Source organism: Cornus florida, unplaced genomic scaffold (assembly GCF_030987335.1).
Source record: "Cornus florida cultivar Cherokee Brave unplaced genomic scaffold, ASM3098733v1 CherokeeBrave_3.0.0_Hap2_Chr02, whole genome shotgun sequence".
NCBI lineage: Eukaryota > Viridiplantae > Streptophyta > Magnoliopsida > Cornales > Cornaceae > Cornus > Cornus florida.
Genome location: NW_026775572.1, coordinates 92460713 through 92471742, shown reverse-complemented (window position 1 = coordinate 92471742; position 11030 = coordinate 92460713). Strand labels below are relative to the sequence as shown.

The window sequence follows — 11030 nt, the reverse complement described above, 5'->3', positions numbered from 1 at the left end:
ACAGACCTTCTCTCTTTTTCAGGTCGTTGTTGCGACAGTCCTAGGGGGAGTCAATCTCCTCTAGGTTCAACCCCTGTAGGGGTATTCCCTTAGTCTTTTTCATGCACTAAGGGTCAGAAGACGTGTTTGTAATTTTTTGGGGCTGCCGGGATATTCAGCAGCATTTTCGGATCAGACCGCCGTGTCTCCGGCTTCTGGGTTTGATCAAAATCAGGTCTATTCCTCCTTTATTTGAAATTATTGGTAATCTGTTGAATTGATCTATTTAATATTATGGTTGAATCAAGTAATAATAAAGAAACTCTCTTTTCAGCGCAACACACACCGGCTCAACGAGTTACTAGTGTGCTGTTGAATGGCCGTAATTTTGCATCCTGGGCTCGTTCCCTCCGCCTCTATGTTGGTGGAAAAGGCAAATCAGGGTGGATTTTGGGTACTGAAAATAGGCCAGATATTAAAGATCCTAAATATGCTCAGTGGGATATGGACAATTGCACCATTTTAGGATGGATGTTTAATTCTATAAAGGAACGCATTTATAATATATTCATGTTTTATGACTCTGTTAATGACTTGTGGACTGCTTTGAATCAAATGTATGCTCATTCTAGGAATGATGCTCGTATTTTTGAATTATATCAAGATATTGCTAAGGCCTCGCAAGAAGGCCTGAATTTGTTTGTAACTGATTATTTTGGGTATTTGAGATATCGTTGGGAGGAACTAGCTCAATATGAGCCTCTCAGTGAATTGCCTTCTGAGGCAGCCTCTCTTCTTGTCAAACGTCTTGATCGTCAGCATACCTATCAGTTTTTGATGGGATTACGCCCAGAATTTAAACCACTAAAGTCTCAGATCTTGAATGCATCACCAATGCCATCCCTGTTGGAAGCCTTTGCTACTGTTGATGGTGAAGCACGCAAGGGCCGTTTAATTCAGCCCTCAATTGTTCCTGTACCAGTGTCTGAGCCTACTGGGGATAGTATGGCTTTTGCAGCCAACTTTGGATCACGAGCTTCTGGAGGTCAGATTATTTGTCACCATTGTGGAGGGGTTGGACATGTTAAGGCTCGTTGCTTCAAACTTCATCCTGAACTGAAGCAAAAAATTTCTAAGAACCGTTTATCTGGAACTGGTTCTTCTCATACTGCGGCTGTTACAGAAACTCCTGTTACTACTGGTGGATCTACTGTATTTCCTGGACTGAGCCAGCTTCAGTCTCAGATTGGGGATATTCAAGACCAGCTTGGCTCCCTTTCTTCTAGAGTTAGTGCTCCTTCAACTGCTCCCACTGCAACTATTGTTATAGGTACTCCTACTACATTTTATGTTAAGGCCAAGCATCCCACTTGGGTTCTGGATTATGGGGCCAATGATCACATGACTGGTGAGTTACCAGTTTTTTCTTCTAATGTCATACATGTTACCCAATCCGTGTATCTTGCGGATGGCTCTACATCTTACATTCACAGTAAGGGTGATGTTTGTCTGTCTCCTGATATTACTCTTTCATCTGTCCTTCATACCTAAATTTTCCTTTAGCCTTTTATCTGTTAGCCGGCTTGCAAAAACCTCCAATGTGCAGTTATATTCTTACCAGATCACTGTTTGTTGCAGGACCTTTGTTTGAAGAGGATTTTTGGCAGGGGTTATGAGTGTGATGGGCTTTACTACTTTGGGGAACCACCAGGAACGAGTCTTCAAGCTTCTGTCATACCTACTTCTAGTATTTATGATGTTTCTTTTCGCACTTTTAGTCTGTGGTATGCACGTTTGAGGCATGTAAACTTTCAATATCTATGTCTATTGTTTCCTTCGTTAAATAAAGCATGTAAGGACCATAAGTTTCAATGTGAAGTTTGTGAGCTTTCTAAACATACTAGAACTAGCTATATTTCTCATATGAGTCGTGCTCCTAGTATGTTTAATCTTATTCATTCTAATGTCTGGGGCCCTTCCCTAGTTACTACTTTCTCTGGACATCGATATTATGTGACATTTATTGATGATTATTCTCATTGCACTTGGGTTTATCTTTTGAAAAAGAAATCTGATGTGTTTCTTTTATTTACCCAGTTTCTTCAAATGATCAAAACCCAGTATAACACTGTTGTCCGTAATATTCGTTCTGATAATGGACGAGAATATATTTCGAATGAGTTCCGGTCTGAACTTAATAAAAAGGGGATTTTACATCAACTCACTTGCCCCTATACTCCTGAGCAAAATGGTGTGGCTGAACGCAAAAACCGTCATCTTATGTCTGTGGTACGATGTCTTCTGAGTGGTATGCATGTGCCTAAATTCTATTGGCACATAGCTGTTCTTACAGCTGCTTTTCTGATTAATCGTACTCCCAGTCGAGTTTTGGGTGGTAAGGCACCATTTCAGATTCTCCAGCCTGATTATACATTGTTTCACCTTCTGCCTCGTGTTTTTGGCTGTACTTGTTTGGTTTATAACCGTAGTCCTTCTCGTCATAAACTTGATGATAAATCTATTAGGTGTATTTTCTTGGGGTATTCTGCTATGTCAAAGGGCTATCGTTGTTATGATCATGTGACCAAACATATGTATCATTCTCTTGATGTGACATTTCATGAAACTGTTCCTTTTTATAGTACTAATTCTGTGGTACAGGATTCTCTCTCTTGTGATCTGGAGAAGGAGATTTCTCTTATTGCCCGTCCTGTTGCTCTCTTTGAAAATCACACTGTCCTGGAATCTTCTTTTCCATCCATGCAGGGTTCCCCTCCACCTTTGCAGGACTACTCTCGTCGCCATCGCACTCAACCTCCCCTGCCAGAATCATCTTCCGAACTAGGTCCAGGTAACTCTACTTCTCCTATTGCTCCTACAATTCCTGAGCGTACCTCCCGTTATCCTACCCGTGATCGTCATCGTCCTAATTGGTATGGTTTTTCTAGTAGCACTAACCACCCTATTTCCCAGTATGTCTCCTATGATGGTCTTTCAGGTGCATATAAATCCTTCCTGGGCAAGATTGGGACCGTTTCTATTCCTCGATCTGTATCAGAAGCCCTCCAAGATCCCAATTGGGTGTCTGCCATGACAACAGAAATGGATGCTTTATACCATAATAATACATGGGAACTTGTTGCTTTACCTTCTGGGGAAAAAACAGTTAGCTGCAAGTGGGTCTTTAATGTGAAGTACTTAGCCGATGGTTTTATTGATCGGTATAAGGCTCGGTTGGTGGCAAAAGGCTTTACTCAGATTCCGGGCAAAGACTTTAATGCTACCTTTGCTCCTGTGGCTAAGTTGACGTCTGTGCGACTGCTTGTCTCCTTGTCTGCTGCCCATTCTTGGCCTCTGCATTAGTTAGATGTCAAGAATGCATTTCTTAATGGAGACTTACTTGAGAGTATATATATGGATCCACCCCCTGGATTTCGGGCTGAGGGGGAGTATGCTGGGAAAGTCTGTAAGCTACAGAAGTCTCTTTATAGTCTAAAGCAATCTCCTAGAGCTTGGTTAAGTCGTTTCAGCAATGTTGTTTTATCCATGGGCTTTGTGCGCTGCCACTCAGACCATACTTGTTTTATTCGACGTCGCTCTGATGGTCGTTGCATTATGTTATTGGTATATGTGGATGATATCATTATCACAAGTGATGATGTTTCAGGGATTGCTCAGGCGAAACTTCATCTTCAAAAGTCCTTTGATGTGAAGGACTTAGGTCCTCTTCGATATTTTCTTGGAATTAAGGTTGCTAGATCCCGTCGTGGAATTTCTTTGTCTCAAAGAAAAAATGTTTTGGATCTTCTTCAAGATACTGGCATGCTTGGGTGTCGACCCGCTTCCACTCCTATGGACCCCAATCTTAAACTCTCTGTTGAGTCAGGGGAATTACTTCCAGATCCATCCGTGTATCAACGTTTAGTAGGTCGTCTTATCTACTTAACTAACACAAGGCCCGATTTGACATTTGTTGTCAGTGTGATTAGTCAATTCATGCCTGCCCTTCGCTCAGCTCATGTGGATGCAGTCTACCATATTTTGAGGTACCTTAAGTCGTGCCCTGGTCTTGGTCTATTCTATGCCTCAGGAAATCAGTCTGGACTCTCATGCTTTACTGATGCAGACTATGCTGGATGTAAGACAGATAGACGTTCTACCTCTGGCTTCTGTACTTTCTATGGTAATCATCTCATATCATGGAAGAGTAAGAAGTAGGCTGTTGTTTCTAGATCCTCTGTTGAAGCTGAATACCGAGCTATGGCTCAAGGTACTTGTGAGCTCCTTTGGCTTCAATCAATTTTGGGAGAGTTGGGTCTTATACAGAAAGGTTCTTCAAGGCTGCTTTGTGACAATAAATCAGCCATTATGCTTGCTTCTGATTCTGTTTTACATAAAAGGTCGAAACATATTGAGGTAGACATTCAGTTTATTCAAAAGAAGGTTCGATCGGGTTTCATTAATCCTATTTTTGTTCCTTCTTCAGAACAGACTGCAGATGTGTTCACAAAGTCTGTTGGGCCTTCTCTTCTCCAGTCTTCCATCGTCAAGCTGGGCTTAGTCAACATATTTGCTCCAGCTTGAGGGGGAGTGTTGGAAATCTTATCTATAAGTTGACTCAACGATTATGGAAGATTTATTGGGTCTTCAATATAGGCTAATTTTTAGGGATTTTATTTTTATTCTGATTTGATTTTATTTGATTTTATTCTCTTTATTTTGATTTGATTTTATTCTCTTTTCCATATTTGTAAGTTTTCACTTGTATATAATGATAGTCAGGCTCTCAAATTTAGTACGCCAATTTTACCAAGTTACTTTTGTAATCATCCAAGAGCTAGCTGAAAAAAGTTTTCAACAGCTAACAATTTCTGCAAGAAAACGAGAGATGGCCGAGACTGCTGTTGATTTTCTCTTGTGGAGCTTGAATCAGATAAGAAAGGGTGAGAAAGTTTGGCTTTTTTCTGAAATGGAGATGAATGAAATGGGCTGTCTTTATGGAGAGGTAGAATCACTGAGAACTTGTCTCAAGCACTTGGAGAAATATCGTACTGAGCATGAGGAAATTGAAGATCTGGTGACACAAATTAGAGATGTTGCTTATGAGGCAGCAGACATCATTGATTTGTCCTTAATCAACTGTACTTCTCATGTAAGGCTTGTCGATATCGTCCAAGGGATTCTGTCTATAAAGGAAGAGCTGATGGAGTTTTATGAAACCAAGGAGGAGACTATTGATTCTCTTATGGAGAATTGGTGTGAAACCAAGGAGGAGACTGTTGATTCTCTCATGGAGAAATGGAATCAGCTAATAAAGGGTGAAGTACCGAGGCAACTACAAGAGTGGGAGAGGGAGATGACCAAGACTATTGTTGATTCTCTCATGGAGAAGTTGAATCAGCTTATAAAGGGTGAGATAAATTGCTCATTTTCTCGTTCTGAGATGAATATTCTAATAGCTCATCTTTACGAGGAGCTACAATCTCTGGGAATTTGTTTCAAGGATTCGGAAAAGAATCACATTGACAATGTAAAATTTCCATCTCTGTTCTCTGAAATCCGTGTTAAGGCTTATGAGGCAACAAACATCATTAAATTTTCCTCAGAAAGAAATGTTCTTTACCCTCACCCAAGGCTCAGTGTTGTCCTGAAAGAGATCAAGTCTATAAAGAAACAGGTGATGGAGATTTACCAGAAGACATTGTGCGGCATCAGAGACCCACAAGTTGGATTGTATGTCCATGGAAGTTCAGCAAGAGCTATTAGTTATCTGAATGTAGAGGAAGAAACTATGATCGGCTTTGATCATGAAGTAGAGATGTTGAAGGAGCGACTTACTGGAATACAAAAGCAACTCCAAGTCATCTCAATTGTTGGAATGGCCGGATTGGGCAAGACCACTCTGGAAAGAAAAATATTCAATGATCCTTTCATTGTACATCACTTCTATATTCGTGGGTGGACCTATGTTACTCAAGTATATTGCAAAAGGGATCTCTTGCTTCGCATTCTAAATTTTGTTTTAAAGTAAGAAGACGAAATCTATACACTAAGCGATGAAAAGTTCGGAGAAGAGTTATACAAATGTTTCAAAGGTAACAGATATCTTGTTGCCACGGATGATATGTGGGACATTGGAGCGTGGAATGATTTAAAAAGATACTTTCCGAATGACAACAATGGCAGTAAAATTTTGTTCACTAGTCGGTGTACTGATGTCGCTTTGCTTGTCAAACAGGATAGCCCTCCTCATAATCTCCGTTTTCTAAATGAAGATGAAAGTTGGGATCTATTACAAAAGAAGATATTTTGGAAAGAGAGTTGCCCTTCAGAGTTGATGGATGTTGGAAAGCAAATAGCAAGGTTTACCACTTGCGATTGTTGTAGTGGCCGGGCTTCTAGCAAAAAGAAAAAAGTTTCAAGTCTGGTGGAAGCAAGTTGCTGAAAACTTGAGTTCATACATTGCAAATGATGTAGATCAATGCTTAAATATTCTAGCACTAAGTTACAACAACTTGCCTTTTCACTTGAGATCATGCTTTCTCTACTTCGGTGCATTCCCCGAAGATTATGAAATCTCAGTGCGGAAGTTGATCTGGTTATGGATCGCTGAGGGATTTATACATCGAATAGGGCTAGAAAGAAAAAGCTTGGAGGATGTTGCTGAAGATTACTTGATGGATTTGATTGATAGAAATTTAGTCATGGTTGCTAAAAGAAAGTCAACTGGTGGAATCGGGACTTGTCGTGTCCATTATCTGTTGCATGATTTATGCTTGAGAAAAGCAGAAGAAGAGAATTTTTTTCAGCAAATTCGTGGGAACAACCACAGTCCCACTTCTTTTTCTTCTTCTTCTTTAGTTCATATAGGCAAGCAACATCGTTGATTATGCGTCAATTCTCCCATATTTTGTTACATTCCTACTGAGCCTTTTGCCGACATCTGCTCTTTCTTGTGTTTTGTCTCTAAACGGAGTTCATTACCTCCTAAGAATATGTCATTCATTTGTCAAGCCTTCAAACTTCTTAGGGTTTTGGATTTATTGGCCATCAGTATCCCCTTTTTTCTAAGTGAAATAGTTGATCTATTTCTTCTAAGATATTTAGCTCTTCAGGGTAAGCACCTGAGTATCCCAGCATCAATACGCCACCTTCAGATTCTAGAAATTCTTATCATATCACAAAGGCAGATATCAGATTTACCGAATGAGCTATGGAATATCGCAACGTTAAGGCATCTACGCATTGCAGGGGAAAATTTGTTGACCCTAAAATCAGCCGGTTAGAGCCGATCTTAAATTGATGAGTTGCGGGTGTGCCAGAACCACTTGGGTGGTTCGATTGTGAATTGTCAACTTTAGTCCCTTTGAGAAAGTTGACTCTCAGACGATGCGAGGAAAAAGGGAACAAATAAATTCCTCTTTTGGGTTCAAAAATGCCTTAGTTAAAAGGACTTTCCGTAAACAATTTATAGTAACGTAACAAGAGAATAGAAAAGGGAAAAAATAGATACAGAAAGTGATATGGAGAAGAGATAGGGAGAAAGAGATATAGGGAGAGAAATAGAACAAGACTGAAATAGAGAGAAAGATAAAGATAGCAAGGATGCTATTTGAGGAAAGTGCTTGAGAAAGCAAACAAAATAATAATAAGGATTCTGAGGGTGCTGGACCTCTTGTACAACGTGCCTCTCTGTTTATTTATAGAATATATGGTAAAACAAATTCCTAAATACAAGCATCCTAGTTATATTCTAATACAACCACATAATTATTCAAATTAAACTAATCTTAACTAAATACTAATTCCAAATAAAATCTAATCCTATCGATAAACCAACTAAAAATAAATTCAAACTAAACATTCCTAGATAAACACTAATTCAAAAATCAAGTAAACACATAAATCTTATCTAACATAAAGTTCAAGAACATTCTATCCATGTAGCATCCTTGCATATAGCGTTATTTTGTATGAGAACTGCCATGTCACTGTTCATGTATAGCACTAATGGATTTTATTCCAACTAAAATGCTATTCCAAACCACATTCAATCCAATCACCTTCAATGACCCAGATATCCTTCTCGGCCCAAACTCCTAGCACATCATCACTGACCAGGCTTTATGTTCTTGGCCATATTACTATATCATTGATCATCAAGTCCAATTGAAGCCCAAACCCAATTACCAAAATGGGTGTCAACAAAATTATATTAAAAGAGCACCAACCATTGATGCCTATCCCTTTATACTTGATAAGCTACAGACCATCTCACATGTACAACCTTCAGAGCGTTGCCAGGATGTCTTGGCAAGGACACCCAATCTAAGGAAGCTGGGTTTTGGTGGACGTTTTGATTCAGGCAATGATTGTTTTTGGTTTCCTGATCTAGACTTCCTAAATCACCTTGAAACATTGACCTTGTTAAATAGGTATGTTCCTGATCATCATTTCTACAATCTCCAAGGTGTTAAATTTCCCCCAAATCTCAAAAGTTTGACTTTGTAAAATACTGTTCTTGAGTGGAAGGAAATGTCAGTCCTTGGGATGTTACCAAACCTTGAGGTTCTCAAATTGGAATATCAGGCCTGCATCGGATCACTGTGGGAAACAACTGAGGGGGGGTTTCGTCGACTCAAATACTTGAGACTGTATTACATGAATGTTGAGCAATGGAACGCCTCCAGCATTCATTTTCCAAGCCTTCAGCGTCTACTGCTGCATAGATGTCGTAAACTCAAGGAGATTCCATCTGAATTAGGGCATATATGTACACTGCAGACAATCGAGGTAAGTTGTTGTAGTGATTCCGCCGTAAATTCTGCCAGAGAAATTCAGAAAGAGCAAGAGGACATGGGAAATGATTCATTGAAAATCATTATAATAAATCCCCCAAGTTGGGAGCTCATGACATATTCTTAAGTCTGTGTTGAGCTCCAGTGAATGTTGGCTTGACAATTGAGTTACTAATTGAACTCATTAATTTTGATGCTCGTTTATATTGTATTCGTCTTAAACATTGCATCTAGTGGAATGATTCATAAATGGGTAGTTGTTCAGAAATTTCAGCTGAGTTACAAAATATTACCAATTTAAATACTTTTATTTTTTTATTTTTTATAGTACACATGTTTCCAAAGTAAAAGAAAATTTGGCAGTTAAATTGTTCATCACTTCATCAATTCATCTGATAAGTGGGAAAAGAAACATGGTATGTTTTTCAATCTATAATATGTTGCAATAAAACTGAAAGCTAATTTGTTCTTAGACGATGTGCAATTGTATTACAAAAATCCTCAATTTGTCAAATTATAGTCCTGATAAATGACCGAAAAGCCCTGATTGAACAGCAAACATGATAAGAAATGCTGGTATTAGTTTGTTTTAAATATTTGAGGCTAAATTAACCAAACATGAATTACTACCAAGCATGTATAAGTTATTCACAAAGAGAGTAAATATACTGCAGGTTCAAGGCATTTTTGAGTTGGTGGTGGGGAAGTAGGTATCAGAACAGAAGACAGACTGATGTTGGGTAGTTCTTAGTTGCTGCTTATGGGAGTTGCAAGGAGATCCGGTTTCTTCGACTCTCAAGGCCTGGAGTTCTATTTGACCACAAAGGAGTGCCCAACACTCCGCTTAAAAATATCAGATATTACCAAGGAGAGTGTGATCCAGCAAGAGAAAACGGAAAAGTTCAGAGAAATATCAGGTACCATTACAGATCAGACAAGCAAGCATTTTACAATCCTCAGCCAATAGTTGCTGTATTGACATTTTAACATCCTTTTCATTGTCATAATTTTCTTTTAGAATACGTTGTGGCTGCACCAATCATCACTTTCATTGAGAACGAACTGCAAATTTTTTACCACTACAATTTTCTAGATCTTGGGAACTAAAGGACCAATGAAATCTATGCTTTTTATTACAAAAGTACCCTATGACTGGTTGTTTTACATGCTATAAAATATGTGAGCATTTTATTTGGCTAAAAACTAGGTTGGTTGGATGACTTCAACTGTCGATATTGTAATATTTTCATTTTTCTTCATTTTCTAATTTTTTTTCAGAATTTTTGTCGTTGCAAGGGCATTTTCGTCTTTTCTCGTTTTGTGTACCAGACCCCATGGGTTGTGCCGGTTATGTCCGAGAGATGGTAGGGGCATTTCATTGAGTTCAAGACTCTTTAAAATGTAAGGGTTACTATTTTGGCATTTTTCAGTTTTTTGGGCCGGACGGTCCCGTGTGGGACCCGCTTGTAATAGTTTCATTTTTCGTCATTTTCTATATTTTTTGGAATTTTGTCATTTGCAAGGGTATTTTTGTCTTTTCTCGTTTTGCGTAACGGACACCGTGAAGTGTACTAGATTTGTCGGAGAGTTGGTTGGGACATTTCATTGAGTTTATGACTCTTTGAAATGCATGAGGCACCATTTTAGCATTTTTTATTTTTTTGGCCGAACAGTCCTGTGTGGGACCCATTATCGGACTTATCGTGTACAGGGATTTTAGTTGAGTCCATTAGCATTTCATGCATTTTATTTGATGTATTTTATGTGGGTTTTATTTGGTTGGATGTATGTATATAAATTTGTGAGAATTAATAAAGAAAAGAAAAAAGAAAATAAATCCAATTTTTGGTGGGGTCCACCATTAACACCTTTTAGAGGCCAAAAGTCCGTTGAAGCCTCACAATTCTCTCTCACTCCGTAAGCCTCTCTCTCCCTATTCTAGACTTTTCTTTTTTCTTTCTTTTGGGCTTCAAACTTCAAATCTTAATTTCTCCCTCAATACTTGGTGTTTTTTAGTGCCGTTTGCGGCAAATTGAAGCTCACGGTGAGATCTACAAGTTGATCGGAGCAATTTCTTGTTTGAAGCACTCTAGGAGAACCAGGATCTAGCACAAAAATTTGGGGGGTTTTGCATATCTTGAGGTAGGGATTCCTAATTCATGTTTTTCTTGTTCTTTTGAGAGTTCTCTCTCATTAATTGTTGTAAAGCATGTTCAATTTTGAGATATTTGCCTTGAGGATGATGTAAATGTT

At 38.8% G+C, this 11030-nt stretch overlaps 2 protein-coding genes across 2 annotated transcripts; both read left to right on the top strand.

Moving 5' to 3' along the window:
- Window positions 1-273: 273 nt before the first annotated feature.
- Window positions 274-3342, top strand: LOC132296540 (uncharacterized). The gene is made up of 3 exons (XM_059794733.1): window positions 274-1515; window positions 1618-1782; window positions 2077-3342. Exons 1-3 carry the CDS (start codon window positions 274-276, stop codon window positions 3340-3342), a joined length of 2673 nt encoding a protein of 890 aa, XP_059650716.1.
- A 1525-nt stretch (window positions 3343-4867) lies between these two features.
- LOC132296539 (putative late blight resistance protein homolog R1B-8) lies at window positions 4868-10785 on the top strand. The gene is given in 5 exon segments (XM_059794731.1): window positions 4868-6006; window positions 6082-6336; window positions 6338-6849; window positions 8492-8944; window positions 9452-10785. Coding segments are annotated over 4 exon segments (2319 nt in total). The 3' UTR covers window positions 8905-8944; window positions 9452-10785.
- The last annotated feature ends 245 nt before the right edge of the window (window positions 10786-11030 follow it).

Excerpts from the sequence above, each read along its gene's own strand:
- LOC132296540 (XM_059794733.1), top strand. The coding sequence starts at position 274 with ATGGTTGAATCAAGTAATAATAAAGAAACTCTCTTTTCAGCGCAACAC. Across the intron at positions 1,516-1,617 it reads CTGATATTACTCTTTCATCT|GACCTTTGTTTGAAGAGGAT; the intron begins GTCCTTCATACC and ends TGTTTGTTGCAG. Across the intron at positions 1,783-2,076 it reads GGTATGCACGTTTGAGGCAT|TTTCTTCAAATGATCAAAAC; the intron begins GTAAACTTTCAA and ends TTATTTACCCAG.